The sequence below is a fragment of the Battus philenor genome, unplaced genomic scaffold (genome assembly GCF_028537555.1).
Source record: "Battus philenor isolate CCGP_79_NKW_IND1 unplaced genomic scaffold, ilBatPhil1.0.hap1 SCAF_18, whole genome shotgun sequence".
Classification (NCBI taxonomy): Eukaryota; Metazoa; Arthropoda; class Insecta; order Lepidoptera; family Papilionidae; genus Battus; species Battus philenor.
The window spans coordinates 2,980,542-3,006,062 of NW_027181680.1; the positions used below are offsets into that span (position 1 = coordinate 2,980,542).

At 34.3% G+C, this 25,521-nt stretch overlaps 1 protein-coding gene across 2 annotated transcripts in view; it reads left to right on the plus strand.

The window, feature by feature from the left end:
* The window catches only part of LOC137920174 (uncharacterized), a 60,204-nt gene that overhangs the window by 19,787 nt on the left and 14,896 nt on the right, over window positions 1-25,521 (plus strand). The window contains exons 4-5 of one of the 2 annotated variants that reach the window (XM_068763432.1): window positions 6,512-6,575; window positions 17,725-18,809. In XM_068763432.1, coding sequence (XP_068619533.1) covers window positions 6,512-6,575; window positions 17,725-18,809 — 1,149 coding nt within the window. Of the gene's footprint in view, window positions 1-6,511; window positions 6,576-6,612; window positions 6,751-17,724; window positions 18,810-25,521 lie in introns of those variants that run through there. The other variant, XM_068763433.1, reaches the window with a different exon arrangement.

Sequence of the window (25,521 nt, forward strand, 5' to 3'; positions counted from 1 at the left end):
TTGAAATAAACTATGTCAAACCCTTAGGTTCTGTTCAACCTAATAATGTTGCGATTTAGATTCTTGAAGCTGGTGACTCGTACGTATATCTGAGGCAAACAGTGTAATTAAGTCAAACTTCGAGAAATAGGTCAATCGTCGAATCCGACTGCTCGTTCTGCTTTCGTGAAATTATGAAACATTTTCTCATCCAATATCCCTCAGTGCCTTAAACTAAGTCTACCAGTAATGCGTATTACAATTTAGATAATGGGCTTACAATTCTACCTGTCTTCATATAGAAAAATAAAATGACTTCGAGATACAGTACCCGGCGATAAATATTGCACCTTTGGAAAAAGACAATCGGGTAATTTCGGCTTTGCAGATCTCTGTCGCTCGAAATACAACGACTTACAAAACGTCACACAGGGTAGTGTTCGTAACCGTGTGAATTTTATTGCCTTATTTTTCTGTTGGTAACCTATTTTAAAAATAGATAATTAAAATGATTTTAAACAATAAAGAATTGTAAATCATATTTCAAAACAATCAATCAATTGGACATTAAACGGGGTTTTTATTACAACACTAAAGAATGAATCGTAAATATAACGTATCACGTTTTATGAGGTATAAATATTTGTACACAGAAAATAAATAAGACAGACGTAAGCAGCCGCAGATTATACAATAACGATTGTTCAGATGAGGTAATGGATGTAGTGTTATAGCTAAATGCAAAAACGTGATTGTAGAATGCTCGCGCGGCATGGGAGCGTCGTTCGTTGGGTAAATAAACCCGCGATTACAAGGTAAAGCGCAAGCGGACGCGGAAGCGTTATCGGTTTTGTTTAATTAAATATATTTTCAGTTGTATTAGGTACTACTAAATAAAAGCAAATATTTTTATTTATTACGGTTAATATCTGGGGCAGTGTACTAAATTTTACATAATATTTGTCGGTGTTGTATTTATCGGTCAAATAACAATTCGGACTATGGTTGTCGTTGAAATGTTACCACATTTGTAACGAGTAAATGTATTTGTTTATCGAAATACGATGTTTATCTGTCAAAGGCTTCGTTAGACTTGTATTTGTCGGTAAAATTACAATTCCATCTTCGGCAAAATATTATTTGAAGTTTTACTATGGAACAAAAGGCGGTGTCGACTCTAATATGCCTTTATTTCGGTCGTATATGACCGATGCCATATCTCTGGTATTTGTCTTTATTGAGATTGTTTAATCAAAAAACCTCTTGCTAATGTCTTTTGAGTCACTAAACTTTTTTGGCAACTATAGTAGCGTATTACAATATACTCCCGTGTAATGTTTCTAAATTGTCTCATGTGTGCCCACGCCCCACAAGGGGGCAATTCAAAAATAGACTCGATACGAGTTTAACATTTTCGTCTTTATATAAAAATTACATGTGTTACATTGAGGGGTATAAGACTTTTGAGGCATAAAAAATGTAAGGCATGGTACCAAAAAGGTTGGGAAGCACTGGTGTAGTATAATAAATGTATAAAGTTAATTAATAAAAAACTTGTTAGGATGTACTATTTAGTGTGATAGATTTTATACTGATAATAAAGCTAGGTATTACTTTGTTATATGTTTTATGCGTGTTAAAGATAATATAAGTCAGTGCTCCGCAACCTTTTCTCGTGTACGGCACACTAAAATCTTTTTAATTTATATAAAAATATCGTGGCACACCGAAAGCTAAATTCGAGATACGAGTGAACATGACAGGCCACTGTGTCTCAAATACAAAATATGTATGATGAATAATTGTAAGATTCCAATTTATTATTTTTACCGCGGCACACTTGTATCAGACCTCGGCACACCAGTGTGTCACGACACACAGGTTGCGAAACACTGTTGTAAGTGTTAAAAAAATCCGCCGAGTTTGTTGTGACTTATTACCAGATCAAGTCGCGCTTGGAACCCTCGTAGTTATAACGAAGGATGCCTTATATAGTTCAATCTGATTCTAGTTTCTATCAAATTGGGCTCGTCTGACATTCTTCTTATGACTTTCACAGGTGGTTATTTTAAATGCACCTGTTTGGAAGGTAACATGAATAAATGAAAAAATTGTATAGGAGTAGAATCGTGCGATTACAATATGAATTCAGAATGGTGTTTCTACACAACTTTGACTAGATTAACGTATTCATTATATTTATTTAGTCCGAAATTATACAAAATACAGAACCGTTATTGCTTTTAAATAAATATAAATATTTACTCTTCATCGGCATTATGTTCGAAATATATCAATCAGATCATAGTGTCAATCACATATGTATTATTGTCTGATCGAAGATTTTTCGTAGAAATTGATGTTTGGTCGGATAGAACGTCTAGAGAAACTTTATTCTTTCTTCTATTATCTTTATTCTCATCAATCTTTATTCTATTATAATCAGTTGCCTTGAATATCGTCTTTACTTAGTTATTTATTTTGCGTGAATTGGTTGGGTCGCGCATGTATAAAAACGTCGTTGAAATCGTACAATCTCGGCATTGATTATTCTCTGTTTAAAATTTCAACAGATTCATCATTCGATTTTTAAATATTGCTAGACCGAGACGAAGGTATATTTTTAGAATTGGCCAGTTTAAAAATCAAAGTAAAGAGATTATTTTAAAACTTTAAAATAGGATTTATTAAATTTATATTTGAATAATTAACATTGATTTTATAAAACTGGTCACAATAAAGTACTTCTCAGAATCACGGATTTTAGACTTGAAAATTTTCATCATCGATAGCCATTATAGACTACAGATAGGTGATGAAATTCAATCTCGTGCTACTGTTTACAACTGGTTTCACGAGTTCAAACGAGGTCTTACGAATGTCGGTGATGATTTGTGAAGTCCTTCAACAGCTTAATGGGTCAATATAATTTTCGAAACTATGTACAGGATGATTGGTCATAGGTGTAAAACCATTAAAGGAGTCGTTGCATCTCATTTGCTGACATTTAATGTATGGTACAGTCTATACAAAGGTGAATGGTTTTAGAAATAATAAATAACAATGATAATACAGTAAGAAAGTGCGTTTTGAAAATTTTGATTACTATATATTAAAATTAATTATTATTTACTATCTGTGCCTACAGACTTTGTTCTGCCAGAAATTATTGGCCTCTCGTATTCCTATATGAAAAAAATGTAACATATTTAAGAGTGATCTTTTTATAGGGCGGGTTTGGAAATAGGTTTAAAGTTTTTTGCTGACAACCCAAGGTGAGGACAAGGGTGTCCCTTAAAATCTTTTACACCTATAAAAAATAATTTTGTATACTATGACGACTATATTAGTCATAAAACAGTAATGTCACAGTACTAACTGAGTACATATGACAGTACTGTCTTCTATTCCGAGGTAGCCAAAAATAATTAACAGGCAATTATATCACGTCATATGAAGCGACCTTGTCTTTTTTACTTTTTGTATTAAAAAATATAACATTTTCGGCTAATATATTTAATTGATTTCCGGGATGTAACAGTCGATGCACATGTTCTCCGGAGGGATGACATTTTGAAGGGGAAACTATATACATATACATACGGATTCCACCTGCCTTTAAAAAAAATGGTAACGCATTTTGCTTCTCACGTGATCGCTCTTCTATGTCCATTGTGTGGAGTCTAAAGAAATGAAATTAATTTTCGTCTAAAGTATCGAGTCCGTGTATTTATTATTAAGACTGATGTTAAAAATTAATTATATAATTGATATAAGATAATCTCGTAAAGAAATTATTTTTTTTTCTATTTTTTTCTAGTATGGTGTACAAAAGTGTTAACAATAATAATAAATAAATATAATGAATGTAATTATTTAATAACGTAACAAGAGGTCGTGTATTGTAACCTTTATGGTGATCGTATCTAGAAGCTATTGCATTATTAAGAGGCGGTACCGCCCCCTGGATGAAGCCGGAGCTGGAACTTTCTATTTTCTCGAGGGCGAAAGAGAGGATTGATTTGTGATTGTTAATGTGAGTTCATTTATGATCACCCAGTGAGCAATGGTGAGGGCTATGTTTGAAATATCGTTGTAATATGGAATTAGAAATAGAAGATCCGCAGAAGAACTAACATCACCGAAGTAGCTTGAAGAATTGCTCGTCTCAAATGGACGTGGCACATCAGTCATGTAATCGATGACCATTGGGGCTGATGGATTTTTTAATAGCAATCACGAGCCGGGAAATGCGGAGCGCAGGACCGGCCTTCGTGGCGATCTTTGGCATGGGTTTGTGTCTGGCAGTGGGCATCCATCGGCTGAAAAGAAGAATATGTATATTCATTTACTTTATTGGAGAGAAACAGTAACAAAAGGCAGAGGGATAGTACAAACTTAGAAACTAAGAAATATAAAATTAGTTACAATTGTTACCTTATAAATATCTCACTAAGAACATTTAATGAATCGAAATCAAACAATAACAAAACAAAACAAAAACATTACTAAACAGAGATCAAAGATCCAGCGCATTCTGCAGAGTACACAGTAATAATTACGAGTCACAGCAAGCCGTCACGTTCCAATAAGGTTTAAATTGTACTCGTATAGTGTGTATTCAATAATTACGAATGAAATTGTCTTTCAAAATATACGAGAGAACACGAGAATATATCAATATTACTAATATATGAATTGTAGAGGTCACACATCCTGTATAAGGGTGCAAGGTGTATAGTACATAAACATAATAGAGTGGAGATCACGGGCGGTCATACGCAGCTTGGGCCGTGCACAAGGTGGACAGACAACTTTGTCATGTTCAGAAGGAAGATGATGCGTTCAGACCGGACCCAACAAGTCCTATTGGAATACTATGGAGGCGGCTTAAATCCACTAGTGGAAGTCTTATGGCTGAAATGAGGAGGATGGTGAATAAACACAAACACGTAAAATTTGTATTCTTATCTTTTTTCAAAGAGGCATTGGAACGTTTTAATTTAAATAGGAGGTGGTTCGCAAAAGGTCAGAAAAGCTGTGAATTAGAGTACAGTGTTTCAACTCACAACGAAGCGAAGGCTTAACTTTTAAAACTAAGGAATTTTATCCCGTAATAATCTAGTGTAACTTGCAACTGTATATAGTGACTGGTATCAAACCTTTAAAAGTGTGAATTTATAGGTCTTTTACAGCAAAAAGCTGTAAAGCTTTCACACCTATTCATAATCATCGGTGTAAAGTGATCACTCTAATATATGTTACATTACACCAATGCCTCACTTCGCGTCGTGGTTACGTTCCAAAAAAACACAACGCAAATTGAAACGCCGCAAAGTGAATTAAGATTTTCTATAGCAACCCATGTAAAGATCAAAGATAGGTTCCAGGGTTACGAAAATACTAATTTAAAAAAAATTAACACAGTAAACATTGAAAAAAAAATTAAATTAATTCTGCAAATAAATAAATTAGAAAAATATTAACCTTTTTGTAACAAGAAACAATACGTAAAAATTTACATAAATTTATTATTCTCTTTTTAAAAAAGCACAACACACTACATTACAACACACTACGTAATTGAAAATGAACTCTTAAAATTAGCAAAACAAAGTGAAAATAAAACTGTATTAAAATTGCGTTGATTTTTAGTTAGAAAGGGAATCCCCGAGTTTTGATAGAATGGCGCAATTAGTAACAAAAGTGTTGCCATCTTTTAGAAAATTTCAAAATAAAAATTAGACTCGAACCCAAAACGCAACCTCGAAAATCTATCGACGCACAGTGAAAATTAGTACTAATTAAGCAGCGACGCAACTTCGAAAAAAACGCAAAACGTAACGACGCAAAGCGAGGTATTGGTGTAATTTATTTTTTCTATTGGAATGCGACATGCTAGTAACTTCTGGCAGCACAAAGTCGGGAACAGAAATAAAATAATAATTAATTTTAAATAAGTAATCACAATTTCGGAAATTGTTTATCATTATTGAAACAATTGATTTCTGGGCAAGGTGTACTTTATATTAATTGACAGCAAATGAGTCATATTTCTACACCTTTAAAGTTATTACACTTATAGCCAACCACGCTGTGTGGTATATTTTTATTTAATTTCAAGTTTTATGTTTATTTGTAGGGATACAAGTCTCTTCTTGGAGACAGGGTAGCTTATTGCAACCGGTTGGTATGGCCTGAACTAAAGACTATATATACAATTTACTTATGTACATACTAGAAAGGTTCATTAGTTTGCAACAATAATGATTATGTTCAAACTTCATTTGATTGTTATAAAATGTAAATCTTTTAATAAACATTAATGTATATAAGTAAAGGCACTGTTTATATGATTATATATGTTATGACAAATAATATAAACATATAATAAAAAAATTGACATATTGTCGTTTATGAGGTTACTTTATAATTTGTTTACCGTAAATCGTTACCGGTGTTATTAGGAAATCCCGATACAGTGTCTCAATGATGTCAAAATCGCTGAACTTTATGTAACATTGTTTCGCAGGCGCCGCGGTGGGGGACTGCAAATCTGCGCAAGAGCAACGTCGCCAGCCACAGGAAAAGATCAGGTCTGTGTACATTTCCTACTTCACTCGCGATCGGATCGCCGACGCGTGCGGACGTGTCTCCCGCTCACTATCGTGTTTAATGTGATTTGGTTTTTAGCTGTGTGATTTTAAAGTTCAATTTGCTGTATATAAATGGACGTATGACAACCTTGGAGTTGAGTGACGTTGATATCGAGTGAGTAACTATGGGGCAATCGACTGTAATATTTTTTTTTCGTTCACGTTCTTTTGTTTGCTTGATCTGCAGATTATGGTTCACGGTTATAACCAACAAAAATGTCTTGATATAACATAAGTTTACACAAGTGATATTTAATTATATCTTTATCAGTTTTATTACGATGTTTGTTTAGTTAATTAAAAATCACGTGTTACGATTATTGCCAATGAAGGACATATGCATTCGTAAAATGCGTTTTATTTTTAGTCTGTTATAGATAAGTGACACAAACAAAGTTACACTTTTGACCTCGTGGATGCACACCCTATATGTTTACGCGTCTGTTTGGAACGATATTAATAATATAAACATATTCTTGTACTTGTCGGTTGAAGGTCCTTTTGTTGAAGTCCTTGATTTAATAGATGACAAGCTTTTTCTATATTATTCAGTAACAGCGTCCAGTTATTGGTTTGACTTGATCGGATCAGCGGGTAGGTGATCATGGTCTTTATATATCTAAGTTACGAAATTATCTGGCCATGTGCAGGTAATACAAGATAAATATATTTAAATACACGATAAGATTACGATTTAAAACGAAAAAGTACAAAGCGTACGTCGATCGAATACCAGGAAATATTTTCCTTTGTCCTGCACGTTTACGGTCCATTGTACTGAACGCTGGAAACGTTGGCCTTTTGTTGAACTACGGAGAATAATAAAACACTATTTTTAAAATAACACATTAATAGTTTATTTCCTTTATTTGTTTGTTTTTCTAACGAAGTGATGACTTGGCTCAGTGGAACATCTCTCACTTTGAGTCTTAATGGTAAGATCACGTTGTCGAGATGGAAAAGGCTAAGCATGGGATTTATTTACGAGATCGCATCAATAATGAGAAGGACGGTAGAGGAATGAAAGTAACAGACGTTGCTAAACAGTTTGGCAAATTGAAGTAGTAGTGCTGTACGCAGGTTACAGTGCGTAGAACAGATGACGGCTTTGGCTTCAAAAGTGCAGGCCTCAAGGTAGAAAGGCGAGGTTGATAAAGTCGACGGAAGGTGCTGGCTACAAGTCGTTTCTAGCAGGTCTCGTTGGAAATCTATAGGAGAGACTTATACCCATCATCAGATATCTTATAGCTGAAATAATGATGACGATAATCCCGTACGAAGGCTATTTCACTGCTGAGAATAGTGCAATTAAATTAAATCACTTATTTACGTCATAAATATATAAAAAAAAATAACTTCCTACGGGTAAACAAAAGCAAAGTGCATTTTAACCTTTTTTAGGATAACTTCGATTTGAAGAGTCAGACATTTGTGCTGCATAATATTTTGCCAATATTTTTTATCTGTGATCTTAATTCAAAATGACAAATCTATCTTCATAAAGTTCATGCAAAATATTTCTGGTAATTTTGATTACTGAAATTATATTTCGATTAAATTATTGCTGTGTGTAAATATGTAAATTAAATTATAAGTTACATATTTATATTTGAAGATTCAAAATGGCGGATGTAATGCTTAGTAGTTGCATCTTTCTACTACTTCTCTATGTTTCGGTTGTTAGAGAAATACAACATCGGGAGTAAACATATATATTAGAGAAGTTAATTAGGGTATTTTAATATATGTATTATTTACTTTTTAAATTTAAATGATATGTACAAAGTCGTTGTTTAATATTAAACTGTGCTTTGTGCTTCATCTTTAGCCATTTCCTTTTGTTTTATTTTATCTCCTATATGATATACAATACAGAGTATATAAATAATTCAACCAATGTGAAACCAAAATGATTTTTTTTACCATTCAAGTCTGTTTGTTCGCACCGGCTATTCTCTGTAACCGATGGATTTTGACGGGACTTGTACTGGCAGGTGGTTGATGTTATAAGAAGTAACTAAGGCCGCTTTTATGTTATAAAAAAAAATTAAAAAATTAGAAGAGAAGAAATATTTTTTTTTCACAAATTGCACACGCACAAAATCGCGTGTATACCTAGTCACTTATAAAATACCTAGTCACCAAAAATACCCCCAAGGAATGGTTATTAACTACGTTCTTTATTATGTAGTCAAGTTAATGTAATAATGTATGTACATAATTAATAATTATGCAATGTTTGTAATGCATGCAATTTTACGTTCCATTGTATGTTACATATAACTCCACGTCTAGTATGTTTGTTGTTGCATTGGGTTCGCTTAAAAATATGAATTAATTTATAATTCTTTAAAACTGTTATTGAAATGTATTTTTTATATCTTGAAGGTGGCGGTGACAAGTTTACTTTTAATAGAAAATAATGTTTTTAGAATTTCACTTTTAAAATAGATATTTAATTCTAATATGTCGATGTTATATATGCGTAGTTATAAACTGTTTAAAAGCCGTCAGAGTGCTTTTTGAAATAATTAAATGATAAATTCAAATTAAATACGAAAGTATCTAATAGATTCAGGCGTTATTTTGCGGAAGACCATCGTAAGTAAGAAAAGGACTCATACATAGCTAGTTCCGCTATGTAGCAGTAGTCGTGCAATAACGTACACCACCCGCCAGCCCGCTGATAAATGCGCGTTCGGCGGTGCACTTTATTGCACGACTACTGCTACATAGCGGAAGTAGCTATATATTAGTCCTTTTCTTAAATACGGAAGTGATATTTATTTATACGTTAAAGTGTTTGTGTAAGAGGTATGTTTGTGGTGTGCATTGTGTGAAAATAATTGTAGAGGATTTTAGCTTATGTCAACCTATAGACGGACAATTACCGTCCGGTGTTGGACTGTCCGCATTCAGCGAATTTTCTCGATTTTTCTTTAGCCGAATTTGATTATTGCCACCATATTTTTTTCTTTAGAGACCACTATTGAATTTTTTGCGTACTCAGAATTTAAGACTACAAGCTTTTTTTTTCCTTTTTTTAACCTAACCATAAAATGTATTGCGTCGTATTAATATAACGTTTTAATAATGTTAAAAGGTGTAATTGCTTTTCGGTCCGTTTTACCTGGAAATGAGACGTTCGCGCAATAAAAAGTTTTGGTTCCCCGCGGTTCGAGTAGGGCAATACGTGGAAAATCCTTCTTTGAAAGAATTTAATTGTCGTATAGATTATTCGTAACGTTTTTTTTATTTTACTTCTATCTATAAACAATTGTTATGTACAAGTAACAAATACTTTTTTTACATCTCCTAAAATATATATAGGCAAGAGAGCGAGTTAAAATAAATATGAGTAGGCGGTAGCCCTGTGATAGAGGAAGGAATAAATAAATAAAAAGTGCAAGAATAATGGAAGTAGTAAACAAGGGAGATAAAATAGCTGTGACATTAGAAATGTAAATCTAGTGCGATATAGATAGTAACGAAATATGAATTAAGAATAAATAAATGGTTAAAGTTTTTTAAAATATTATATCCAAGTTGTAACTCTGGAAAAAAGACTAATAAAGTGAGGCGATATGTGGAAGGAGAGGATGTATAAGAATAAAATACATTGGGAAAGACGAGAGATATGTATGGAAATTAAAAAAATTGTAAGAGATATTAAATAAAATAAAAGTAAATAAAAACATATACGAGGTCATTAAAACTTTTGTAACACGTTTTGTGTCACGGAAATTTTTGAAAATTTTCCATTCAAGCCTCGTGGGGCGTATACGAGTAACACTTTAAAAATTAAAAATAGTTGTTTAACACGTGTGCTTTACATTTTTTCAATATTGCAAAACTATAATTAACGAAAAAAAAAGTTATAAATTTTAATATTCATCACGTACGCGCATACGTGATATGAAGTTATCTCGACTCTGCGATTAATTTTTTATGAATCCTTTGTTTTTCAATGAGAACTGCAAATGGCCTGAACGGAAAGTGGAACGGGGGTCTTATACGCCTCACGTGGCATGGGGTGTGTTAAGAATCATGTCTTGATACAATTGAGCCAATATTGTGATAGCTTTTTAAGAAAAACGGCACAGTGACTTCTTGATAGCTAACGTCTCACTAAACAATAGTAATTTCCACGTTAATTAGGTTACTTCCAAAGAGTAAGCTTAAACTTGGAAGTTCTCTTTATACAAATATTGCTTAAGTAAAAAATTTGCGTACCGTTTATGTAGATGTTTACATTTTACTATCACATTACTTTTTTATTAACAATTAAATAATAATCAATATATCTACTTCAGGCTGCAGGACTCAAGCCTTTTAAAATACGCGACATGGTTCTATATGCTTTATTCATTTTCCCAGGTATAATTACATAAAATTTTGCTTTTGAACAAAATATCTCCGATTTTTTTCCGTCATTGTTTTGTTTTGTTGTTTGTAGGAATATTACATGGACAACCAGGTATTTTTGTGTCACGAACAGACGAGGTTTCATTAATAGTGACGATATAGTCAAGTATCTAATGGATTCAGGCGTTACTTTGCGGTAGTCCATCCTAAGTAAGAAAAGGACCAATACTATACAATACTTCCGCTATGTAGTAGTAGTAGTGCAATAAAGTGCACCGCTCGCCAGCCCGTTGATAAATGCGCATGCGGCAAACAATGCGAATTAAACAGCTACAACCGTTAAATCACACACAACACACGTGTTTCACCCCTCCAAACTCCAAACACCGAGTGTACTAATCACTTTGGCACTAATCAGCATAACAATACTCCTGAGGATGCCCCGTGGAGGGGGAAGTTGCTATATATTGGTCCTTTTCTTACTGATATAGTCAAGATTACAGGAAGTCGCTGGATGCAGGCAACGCAAGACAGGTCATCGTGGTGATCTTTGAGGGAGGCCTATGTTTTGGCAATGGGGCGTCTATCTGATGACATGTTGATAATACAAAATATTCTACTAGTACCAAGCGCTTGGAGAGTTTCAAACATTATGTATGTGTTCATACCTAGATTGTTTTTATGTTGTTACATCAATTTGGTTCTTTTTATTTAATAGACCTCATAAATATTGATATAAGAATAGAAATTACAATTTTGTTTTAATAGTTACGGTATTTATAATTAGACTCGAGCATCTGGTATAAATTGGATCTCTGTTAGATTTAATATTAACAACCACTGCACCTGTGGTACTCCGTACAGTACACCGCACACACCACACCACAATAACCGTAATAGGGGGCGGCCTCCCGTTCCCTAACCACGAATAGTGGAAGGATCCGGATCCCTCCTAGGTTCGACGCATACACAACATCGTGTACTCACCTCTACTCAGGTAGAGCGGTTTGGTATGAACATGTGGTATGTCATCGTGCAACGTAAAACTCAGTACCGAAGAAGCTGTAAAAGCCCCCGGATTAAAAGCACTAACATCAACCAAAACAAAGCATTAGATTTAATGTCAATTACGTAATGATATCGAAAAGACTAACCTCTGTGATTACACTATTGTGTTGTTTACGAGGTGGAGGTTTTTAGATGAAATTGTTTCCGGTTGGTACTTGCGCAATGGTGAATTGAAGGAAGAGCGTTCCGTGGACCGTCTGATTACGGCTATGGTTAATCGGTTGTCCATTGCACGGCCTGTAAATGCTGAAGCGAGTCATTTACAAGATGGCGGATGCCAGATGTATTTTCGATTGCATTATATTAACACGTCCCACGGCATTTTTTGAAGATTTACCATTCAGGCCGCGTGGGACGTGTACGCCCCTCATTTTAAAAATTAAAAAAAGTAGTTTAAGACGTATGTTTTATACCATGGTTGCACAGACTTATTAAGACTAGGGGCCACTCGGGCAAATCATGAACTGATGGCGGGCCGGCCGCCAGAAGTATAGGTAATTATTTTTTTTGGTTCTATTCTGGAATAGAATTCAACATTTTTCGAATGTACGAAAGTATTATTTTTGCTGTCGGCGGGCCATCAGTATTCGACCGGCGGGCCGCGGTCTGTGCATCCATGCTTTACTCTGTTTCAATACTACAAAGCTATAATTAGCAGGTAAATATTATAAATTTTAATATGCTTTACGTATGCGCATATGTGATGTGAAGTTATCTATATTCGACCATACAATTAATTTTTTAAGAGTCCTTTGTTTTTCAATGAGAACTGCAAATGGCGTGAACGGAAAGTGCAGCGTGGGTCATATACGCCACATGGCATGGTATGTTTAAAGACTCATTAGATTGAATATATTTAACGATGGAATGGATGGATCGTCATGTTGATTTTAAAAAAGTAATCGATGGATCACGCGTTAGAAGCGCTGGTCAGTCAGAAGAACGGTCATTGTTTCTTATCGCAGTGGAATATAGTTTATGTTTAGAATATTCGCATTGGATGTGTTTGAAGTTGTGATGCTAGCCGATTTAGTCTTCGTGCAACTTCATCGAAATTGATTTCGCGGAAACAGGAGGTCCGCGGACTAAAAAATTGACTGGGTGATCGTACCCCAGTAACATCGAAAACGCACGCACTAAGAAGGACTATACCTGTGTAGGTACATAGTGAACTTAAGTTGTGCGAAGCGGGAACTACTCCCGGAGGGCAGTCAAGAGAGCGAAACGGGTCTCTCCTAATTGCTCTCGCTTAAACGAGGACTACTTTAAAACATCCTAAAGGCATTCATTTAGCGCAGCTTATAAACTAGTGTCAGCGACCTATAGGGTTTATGTGCATAAACCAATAATAAATGGTTTAATGTGTTGCTATGTGAAAAACTGAAAAGAAAGTAAATCAATTTGGTTTAAGTTTAAAAAAATTGTAAAATTGGAATGCAAGAATGTCAAACATGTAATGTTAGTCTTAAATTACGTGTAAGGATGTGGTGAAACAAAAAAATTATCGCGTAACAATGAATTACAATAAATATGCAATCGCATTGTTATGAAACAGTTGCATTAGGTAATAAATAAAAAATATTCTAAATTTTATACAATATTTGTTATAGTTATCTTGCAATCAGAAATATTTGAAGCTTTTTAACCTATTTCTAATTATTTCGTATATGTGATTATTCTGAAATATATATTTTTGACAGGTCAATAACTTTACTAAGTAAAAACTATGCAAAGGTAGATAATAAACAATAAATAATTATAATATGTAGTCATCAGAATTTTGAAAACGGTTTTTCTTTTTTATTGGACTATACATGTGATAACGTACCGAAATAAAGTTCCCGAGGGAGCCTATGTGCTAAGATACATGAAGGATTTTTAGACTAAACCCCTTTTTATCCAGGATCACGAATTATGTCGTCGTTTTAGCCCAAAGACACCCACTGACATGCATAGGTCTCACCCAAAGATATCTATGTGGTGGCCAAAATCACTACGCTTGGCAGGCAGGTTGGAGATCACAGTGTAGTATTGTGGTACGCAGAAGACACTGCTGACCATCCTCTGGAAACTTATTTGTAAGAAGTGGCAATCAGTATACAGTAATACCCCGCTTTACGCGAGGGATACGATCCAAAAAAAAATCGCGTTAACTGAAATTTGCGTATAACGAGGTTTATGATTAAACATAGTCAAAAATTATTACAAAAAAATACAAATCATTTTAATCAATCACTTTAATTCTAGGAACACTTTATGCAATACATACTCTTATTTTTTACGGAAAAATACATCTATTGTCTTTTGGGTAACGTTTTGTTTACGTTCTTGCAAAATACGTTCATAACACCCAACACTGTTTTTAATTGTTTGACAGGTGGTCAAGACACCATAGAGAAGTTGATGACTACATTATATTTATACGCACTCTCTTTCGCGTAATTCGAGGCATTTGAGCCCGAAATTTGCAATTCGCGTTATAGTGAAACCGCGTATAACGGGGTCGCGTAAAGCGGGGTATTAGTGTATAATAAATGTGCAAAATATGATTAATATAACATTGTATCCCTGGAATCGAACACGCGACCTACGATCGCAAGTCTCAGTCATTTACCGCTAGGTTTACTATGGATTTAGTATATACCAATAAACCAACAATGATCAAAACCGATAAGAAATTAGGTTGAGTTGTGACTAGAGATACTTATATCAGTTAAAAGTATATTTCTTATCAACTGTAAGTATAGCATTTCACTTCTGTCTCGCCTTGCTAACATGCTTGTCTACTTTGCATGAAGCTAGTATCTTAAATTATTAACTATTTAAATTACAAAATACGGACATTGTACAACTCGTGGCGCGTCGGGTATAATCTAATATAAAAATAAACAGAGAATGCATTGGTTATAAAAGATACATGAAGTCTTCGAGTAGGGAAACCATAAATTCACACATTTGAGGTTAGTATTCGTATTAAAATTTAATTATTATTTTAATGAAATGATTTTAATTTCGCAGTTTTGAAGGATAATATTATTATTGAAGAGTTGTAACTTAGGTTATTGTTATTAAGTTTTAAAAAAAGTGTTTGCCCTTAATCATAAAGTAAGTTAAATTTAAATCGGTAATTAATTAATTTTGTTATATTAAATTGTAACATAAAGTGAAATAATTAAATCAAAAAATCGGATCATCTAAATAACTATTCATACAAAATATTTTATGAATACATATACAGGTTATTGATTATATATGTAAGAGCTCTAAAGGGATGAATGTATGCTGTAAAATAAAGTTTGGTGTACTCTACAAGAAAATCAGTGGTTTCAGAAATAATTAATAAAATAATGCTAAAAAGCGTTGTAATAATTCGTGTTTACTATGTATTAAACTTATTTATTGTTTACTATGTGGCCCCGCAGACTTTGTTAAACAATAGCCTATCGCATTCTAATAGATAAAAAACTGTTAAATATTTAAACTTTACACTTATAAACAATCACCCTACGTAACTTCCATTATTGTACTAGAATATCTCAGACTTACAACTAAATTTTACGATAGTATTTCTCGATGATAATTTAACAAAAAAAAAAACATTATAATAATATACGTATTTATGGTCACCCTAGTTGTCGAAAGTATGCCGAGTGAGAGGTTGTTACGTTTTTTCGGCGCGCGACCTTGTCCCCCTTGCGATGTTACGTGGTCTGACCAGTTGTAATATTACCATGGTGGGTGCATTCCGTGTCGAATAATCGAATAGGCTTTTGTGAAAAAGGCTTTGCGGGTGCTGGTAGCGCAAGGCCGGATATCGTTGCGATCTTTGGGAAAGGCCTATGCATTGCACTGGGCGTCCTTCGGATGTAAATAAGAAGGAAAATAGCTTTGAGGTTATTTTTTTAAAATAGCATTCATGTATAATTGCTCCTAAATCGCCTTGTACAAAATGCATTGCATTCTATATCTCATAACAGATATGTAAGCGCTATATTCGCATCTATTTAGAAGTGTTTGTTTTAATTTGATCAGATTAATTTATTTATTTATTGAATATAAATAGTCACACCGACAGCAAAATATAAGTTTAAATTAGTTTTTAAGAAAATTAAATAAGTTGGCCTATTTTAGTCGTATTAAAACGTATTAGGCATTAATTATATTGAATTAAGGAAGTTGCAAAATTATATTAAACTGCTCTAAAAATGTATTAAAATAAAACGCATACAATTTATTCTAGATTAATTATAGACAAGATTAAGCATTCTGTATTTATGCTCTTCCAAAATATCTAACATATTTTAGCATTAAATAGATAATGTTGGACCTCAAATAAACTGAAATTCAAAAACCTTAGCCCTTAGTGTTAAAAATATGAAACAATACGATAAGTACACGAAAGAGCCCAGGCAGACTCTGAGAAGAACATATAACAAACTGCGTTTAGGGGTATTTGACCCCTTTTACAATATTAACAGTTTGAAAGCTAATTTTATACGGTATTTATATTTGAAAGAACGTTTTGCGTAAAATCTTTTTATTCTGGTTTGTACTTTACCTAGTTTATTTAGAAAAAAAAAAGATAACTTTGACTGTCTCCGCTGATTTTGGCTAGAAAATTATGAAAAAAAAAAATGCCAACATGTGTTGGTACTAGGTAGATTGCACATATTTCAAAACCCAATATTCACGACGAATTCATTGCTAAGCTTTATTATCACTTAAAAGTTCGTCTTATCATAATAATGTATATAGTTCGAGGAACCCTCCGTTTCGTGAACTCGTTTCCGATGAAGCTGTAAAAGCCGCAAGGCTAACAGCAAAAACTTCATATGAGAAAATAGAATAATAATATATTTTTACTAGTAGTTTTTGTCTAACGAATTTCGTAATTTAAAACTGTCGCAAACAAAGCCAACAAAAATTTGGAGAAAGATATATGTTAGTAATAATGTTAATGATCTGAATATAGTTTCTATATAGTGGTTAAGGTTTCTCAAAGCTGGGAGGCTCAGTACTCGTGGCTTGATTATCTGCGGTAATGTTTTTTTATATTTTCAAGCGAATCTTTGAAATTGTCCACGATTAACTTGTCGTATGGTTAACAGATTAGTCGTATCAGCTGTTGCACCAGCATGCATTGCGTATAAGGCTCACGTGTTATAAAAGTGAGAGGACTGCACACGAGGTCGCTCAAGGCCTTCGTATTTGCCAATTGTGACGTGAATTGAAGTAAATCACGATTCCTTTCACTCATCGGTATTTCACGATACAATAGGTTAAATATCATATAGTTCATCGGTGTTTTGTAGGATAGTCACTGACATTTTGGTAATTGTCAAAGTTGGCATGTTTGATTTGGTTTACCTTAACTACAAGTTGTAAGTGTAGCTTTATAGGGTTAAATATTTAGTTCATTTGCTGTCAGTTAATGTATAGAAAGGGTGTACCCTTTCCAAAACAATGATCTCAAAATTCAAAAAAGGTGGAAGTATTATAAAGGCTGACAAAGTGAGCTTTAAATTGACCCTTTTAAAGGTTTTACACCTGTATATAACACAAGAACACAAGAATAATACTATACAATATTACTGGCAGGAGACGATAATTATTTAATCTATAGTTCAATGTCTAATTGATAATACTCTTTGTACAGGTCGGGGTCCACAAAACCGAGACGGCCGGACCGAGCGGTGTATGTGCCCAGAGCGTTACGCGGAACCGACAATAGCTCCTCCGACGAAGCGAAGAACGACACCCAGAGGCGGACCAGCCACAGCGCGGACCCAAAGTGCCCCAAGTCCCCCGGCCCCAGGGACAAATCAGCGCACGGCACACCGAAACGATCCATCGACAAGAATTTCTGTAACGTGTACACGCCACCGCATCTCAGGAACCAACGATCTCACACAGCGCCCAGTATAGGCACCCGACCGGCGGCAGACGCCAACGAATCCGTGCCTTCAGGCTGCCAAGTGCCAAATAGTGATAGTGCAATATCGTTTAGTGATAGTAGTTATAACGAAGTAGAGGTAGGCGAGACGTTTTATATCGGCGATTATTTCGCAAATGGACAGCTCGGTTTCTACAGTCCAAGTTTTTACGAGTACGACAACAGGGAGCTTGAGGACGAAAGTTTCAATGATAACTTGACAATGTCGGACACGCAGCAACGTATCATCGATGGCGACTACATCTACGGCAAGGACGAGGACGTCGAAAAAGACGAGCTTAAGAGAGCGTCGAGAGAAATAAATAGAAGCAGTAAGAGAATCATAAAACAGAGCTTCGACTCCGATGTCCTTGTTATATCGGACCCGGTAGAAGAAACGAAAAAGAACGATGTTGAGATGAAAGAGAAGGTAATAGAGAAGAAATCGAAGCCGAAATTGGAACCTAAGGTGTCGTTAAAAAGGGAGGAAAACGATTGGGATGCAGTCTTCGATGATTCCGGCGAATGCCTAGACCCATCTCTTCTCGAAGAGTTAACATCGACAGTTGGTAAAGTGCATATAAGTAAAGCGAAGAACAATTACGATCAGTACCAAACAAGAGGTCAGGCGTTGTTCAATGGTCCATACGACGAGACTTTTGCCCATGTTGTTGAGGTTTACGATTTCCCCAGTGAGTTCAAGACGAACGATCTGCTGTCCTTGTTTAGCGAATATAAAGACACCGGCTTTGAAATCAAGTGGGTCGATGACACGCATGCCCTAATCGTCTTCAGCAGCGCAAAGATTGGTAAGTTTTTTTTGTTTTCAAATTAGTCAAAGGTGTTATGTATTAGCCGGACAGAATCAATACTAATTTTAATATCTGTTTACCTTAAGATTTAATTGTAAACACTGGTTGACAATGTTTTCACTAACATTGGAAAACCCAGCAACTATGATGTTACGGTATTTTGTCTGAATTGAGAAAATGGCAAAAAAATCAGTACATAAATTTCTCGCATCATCTAAAAAAGTAGGTGAATGTAAATACATCCTTACTTTGCCTACTATTGACGCCTACAATAACTTCTTTTTCCGATCATCAAGTAATTATAATATCGAAGCTGTTTATTTTTTTTTTTGGACCTTAGTGTATATTAATTTAATTCGTCTGTACTTTGATCTTTATTTTCATCTAATTTTCTTATGCATTGTATAACACTGCATATCAATCAGAAATGAAAATTCAACGTAATTCACTCAATGACACACTGTGCCTAGTAAATAGTGGGTCGTTAGGCAGTATGTTTTATAGTTCAGTATGTTTTCTAATTCGGTATGTTTTGTAATTCAGTATATTGAATTGTAATTAAGATGTTTAATTCATTCATATCAGCTGACGAATGCCCACTGCAAGGCTTAGGGCTGTCCTAAAGATCGTCAAAATGACCAGTCTTAAGCTGCCCGCATACAGCGTCTTCGTACGACCTTGATTATGTCGATCTGCCCACGCTGGTTCCACCGGTTCGTAGTGGTCGTTTGGGAACTCGTCGTGGTTATTTGGGAATCTCCTCAACGGCTGTCTACTGCTATGTCTTGCAGTGGGCGTCTATCTCCTGAAAAGAAGAAGAAAAATAGACAAACGTGCGATGTTCTGCCAATTGCGTAGTTTCAATAATTACATTTTCTAAAATATTTATGTTTTTACACAGTTTTGGTTTGCGCAATTTTAAATGATATTTTAATTTGTTTTTAAATATATATAGATAAATGAGTTTACTGAAATTCGATGATTTGTACATAAAACTTAAGACAAATTTGTTACGAAAGTAATGCTTTCAAAAAAGACACTTTCAAATGAGTCCAAGTCTACTATATTTAACCCTTTTTTTCATTATTTATGATACTAAAATTATTTATGTATTTCTGGTAATAGCGGCTATCCAATATAAATAATCAACGTGTCCACGCGATTTGCGATTTTATTATTCATTTAATTTACATATTTATTACTACTTTAACATTTTACGACCTAGAATTCGTGGTACAGATTGATTGCATGTAATTTACATAATTACATTTACATTAAAATCACTACCTGATATTTGGTAACCTATTGTATGTAGAGCGTATATTTATACATTAAGTATTCGTAAGTGCATACAGAAATATATGAGTCATCATAATTATTTGTGTCACATACATATATATTTAATGTATGTATTATGTTGTTTAGTCTGGCATTTTGTCTGATACAACTTAAAAGTTGAGCAGTGATAGCTTAATGGTATAAAATAGCGACTTGCAATCGTAGACCACAGGTTCGATTCCCGAATTACCGGATATGGATATATGTTATATGGTTTACAGGCATTAATAATTTAGCAAGGGTGGCCAAGCTCTTTGAAACTGCGAACCATTTTTCGAAATTCGAATAATATTTTCTGGCAAAATTTCTAGAAAAGTTTGGTTTCTTCACCCAATTAAATGCTATTGAAATTCTTGGGACTACAGACTATACTATAGACTTCAGAGTGAAGATTATTTAAGAGTACAGATTGTTATTAGCCAAGAAATTAACACACTATCTTAAAAGACAAAGACTACGTTAAAGACAACTGAGCACAATGGTTACTATAAGGACTACAGAAACAACAATAGAAGTAAGAGAACATTATTGTCACAAGGAGTAAAGACTACGCTAGAGATTAAAGATCACAAAAATTACTACAGTATAGACTAAAGTTCCCACAAGAAACTACAGACTACTACTAGATATTAAAAATTTTGATCTTTAATGTATGCACTAGATACCACAGACGACAACAATAATTTACTGGAATTTTAACCCTTTCGTTACCAGCACCGGAGTTAGCCGGCGTCCACTGGATGATCTGTGTGTACCAGCGCCTTGTAATGGGGGTTTATGAGTAGATCCCTGTTTTGAAGATTTATCACAGCCAAATAAATTACTAATAATTATCCTAACTTCTATTTGTAATTAATATACCAGTAAAGTCTTTAAATATGTAACACAAGTGAGAAAATTCGAACATCAGCTTACACACGCAATGTGGACACTTCGCGGCGCACATGCCCGGTTCAGTAGCGTCACTTCGGCGGAACGGACTGCGGTAAGGAAAGGGTTAATTCAAATGTACAACATTATGCCTGGAAGGTGTAATCGTGACGTAACGAAACGACGCAACCCGCGGTGTTGCGTGTGAACTTGACGCAATTAGAGTTATAACGAATATAGCCGATAACGATATTTTTATAGCAATATTTTGTTATTTCACAGTCGTTATAACTTTTTTGTGCTTACAAAGTTATTAACGGCGTCGGCCTTCAAACTTTATTTTCGCGCTTACGCAATGGAATTAAAACTTTGTTAAAAAGAGATTAAATTTCCTTTTTAATCGGGTTACATATTTATGCTCGATTTATAAAAATAGCAATTTAGTATAGCTTTATATTATTAGCTAAATTGAATGTTAATGTTCAAGATATAGTCTAATATCATAGAGAAATAAATAATATTTCGCCTACTCATTGAATTGAATTGAAATTGTATATTTATAGAAACAGTTTCACAAATATTTAGTTTTTTATAATAAAAAAAATAATATTTCTTTTATGTAATTAGTAATTGCCTTTGAATTAAACACAGGCTTCTCCTGGACCTGGGAGCTCCCTTGAATCTTCGACTCTGTTGTTTTATTTCACTGAATTGGTAGGTAGCTATATGTCCAAAGGGTGGTACTCCATGGCTTAGTTAAATGCAATAGCTGTTTTTGGATTATCATCACTATTATTTCAGCCATGGGACGTTCTATTTTGGTAAATAGCCTTCATTAAAGATTTCCAATACGACCATAAGAGGACTTTAACATGATCGTCTGTCGACAGGTGGAAAATCTACGCTGTGTTTGACGGTCTTTAAGGTACCAGTCACTGAATACACGATTAGTACTCTAATTCGAAGGTGTATGAGAGCGCTAAATATCAGCTTTGATAGACAGAATATTTTAGAATACTGAATAGTGTCCTAAAATATTCGCCTCGAATCCAAGAGACGTAACCACATGACCTTATGTGAAAACTTAATTTATTGTACCTCCTTTTAACTTACCGGACCTACTCAAAAAGAAATCTACGGCAGAATCTTTTGATAAGTTGGCCCGGAACATTGTCCTAAATATCAAGGCATATAGCGATCTATAGCGCTTGGGTAGCAAGTTGAAATAAAATAATGTATCAATTAATGTATAATTTAGTAAAACTTCCAAATTGTAATGTTCATATGTATAAATTTTAGCTGTATTTACTCAGGAAATTGTAAATAATGAAAAATGTCGTGACTCGCAGCTGGGAAAAGAAAGATCCGTATCAAATAGCGGCAACCCTCTCCCAATTGTCTGCGTCTAATAAAAGCGAAAAAAATAAAACACTAGCGTTACAAATTAGAATTAATAAAAAAAAACATTCTCGCGCGTCCGATTTAAAATTCGAACGCCGATTTGAATTCGAACGCCATCAGTGATCTGGTCGCTGCCGTAGTGTTAGGGTCGTGCATATAATAAATACTCCTCTCGGTATATGTGTGGATACACTATCTCGATCACTCTTGGAAATAATTTTCCTAGCAATGCAACAGGAACGAATACGTGATCGCTATGTCACCGCCCGCTAATCGCGTATGAGTATCTATTTTTTATTCACTTTTAAGGCGCATTAACAATGTTAATACAAACGTGTATGAAATATATTACTGCAAATCTTAAAACTAGTTCGCGCATTAATGGCACATGTGTATAATTTTTTTTTAAATATACGCACAACAAAATAGTTATTGAATCTATAAGCAAAACAAAAAAATAAGATAAACGTTATAAGACATATATATAGGTAATAATAAAGGCTACATGTATGGTGAAAAATGAATTTTCACCATCATAATTTCAGCAGTAACACATGGATAACTGGATGTGGTTTCCCACATAGATTTTCAACAGGACCTAAAAGGACTTTAAAAAGATCTGCACACCATTTTAGGTGGACGTACTATGTTGCTCTTGCAGGTCTGTAGTCTTCTGGTGTTATCACAGCCACTCAACTTGTTAATCCGCTAGACAATATTTGTTACTTTAGCTCTACGTTCGTCCTCAGGAAATTTTAATTCAAACAAATGAAATGCACGTACATGTCTACTTATTCTAGGTTTGTTGTTGATTAGTTAGAATGTTGATTGGAAAGTAATGGCGAAATATATTAAATTCAAATCCGAAATATCTTTATTCAAGTAGATATTTACACGTACATTTGAATCGTCGATTATTTTAACATTGTGTAGTAAGCTACCAGCGGTTCGGAATGCTGAATTCATTACACATTTCAATGTTTTTTTGTAATTTTTTCACACATTTCGTTCAACTAAAAAATTTTGAATGTTATAAGATTTTTAAAAAAATGTTTTTTTTAGTTTTAGAATTAAAACTGAGATAAAGGAGGTCTAAAACATCTCGTGGAACTTTATGATAAAAACGTACACTTAGGGTCTAATGAAGAAGAATGAAAGATTTGTCAACTTTTTTTATCATAAATTGTTATCATATCAATCTACCACTTACACACGGTTCGCCAATTACCACACTGTGAGATAATTTTAAACGTATGAAAGGTAAAATACTTTTATCAATACGATAAAACTTCATTCTTGTATTGTAATGATTACATTTTGTCTTTTACACATATACTTACATCTAATTGACGTGTTATTTTGGAAAGCATTATCCCAATGAGCGAGTAAGACTAATAACTATACCGCTTTGTGCGAGTGAGACGACAAATTAAATCTGCCTGCCCTCAGTTAGATCCAGAACCCTGTTCATTTCGTTGAAATATCTATTAGCACTGTAGTATCTACGAGATCGTAATTCGTAGTGTCTGCGAGCTATATATGAAAGGTACCTTTTATGTAAACAAGACAGTGCAACGATAATTTTAAAAATAGTCGACATATTGTCACTTCGGTCTTTTGTTTGTCGGCGAAATGTCCATCGATATAATGGAACAGGACACTCGGGTGAATGGCATGAACGTCTTGTTACTTTGTTTTAAAAGTCTGCGTAATAATAGACCTTTGTAGACCTCCCGACACCGCCGCCGCGAACAGCGTGGGCTATCCTAAGTAGAATCAGTATTCTTCCTTAGATTGCCATGTGGTCCACGCCACAGTCCATACTTTCACTCCACACTCAGTACACAAACAACAACACTGACTTGACAAGGAAAGCCTCGCCTCTACAGCCTCTTCCTCCGAGTGTCTAACGCAGGTTCGGAAACCCGAATGCTTTAGTTTAGTATAATTCACGGACCCTCCCGTTCCGTGAACTTATTTCCGATGAATCTGTAAAAGCCTTAAGGCTAACAGCAAAAACTTCACAGTAGACTGTTGTTTGACGCCAACACTGTCCCAAAATAATATTACTTCATAATTATGCCATCAAAGTTGTTACGCAAGGTGTTATAAGGCGGTGGCGCAAAGTTACGCAAAGAGCGAATCGAGATCAAGTGCGCCGCAGGTCGTTGAGGCGATATCGCAACGCGGCAAGTCACGTACAAGCGGAGCAAGTTATAAGCGATAGCGGGAAGTGTTCAGATATTTATTAACGACATGTTCGTATGCATATATTTACATAAAGATTTTTAGTTGGTCATTTATCATTGCATTATTTAATCGAGAACTAAGGATTTTGATAAATATTGTAAACTAGAATTGATTACCTGTTTAAATAATTTTTATGAAACAATTTTTTGGTGTTGGTTTTTAAGGGACTCATTTTAACGCGAAAAAATGGCGGGATTTCTGTATTTATGCATTTCGAGTTAGGTTTTGCATCGTCTCATAACCCTGGTACGAGTTTTATAAATAATACCACCAATATTTAAGATGTTTTAATATGTTATGTTTAGACTAGTTGTAAATTCTAGAAGTTTTTGGTATCCAAAAATTAAGATATAGTCTTCATAATTCTTTAAATTATTGTTGTTGACTGGAATTCGACTACTACCCAAGTGGCATTTGCAAACTTCGCGGTTTCAGATTTAAATTACTTCAGACATATTAAATTATTTAAGCACGCTTAACATGTTTTGTTTAACATAAATAAATATTAAACAATAAATATTCACGCTTCATCTATTTCCTTGTACCATACAACTTTCGTTTTCTTTAGCGCGTCGTTCCACATTTCACTAACAGTATTTTCATTCGAAACACAATCCATCGCTGCCTTGAACTTGAAACTTCATCGCCGCTTTCTTAATTATGTATACACCTCGCAGTCTATTGGACGACATAAAGTTAGATCATTTTACTATAAATTTTTATGTTTTTTTAGGTAATATTAGCGATATTATTACGATTTTGTTTGATTTGGCGATAAATTTTAGTAATAATTAGTGTGGAATATTCCAGAATAATGATGTGTTTAAATTAACGATAAAACTATCGTGTT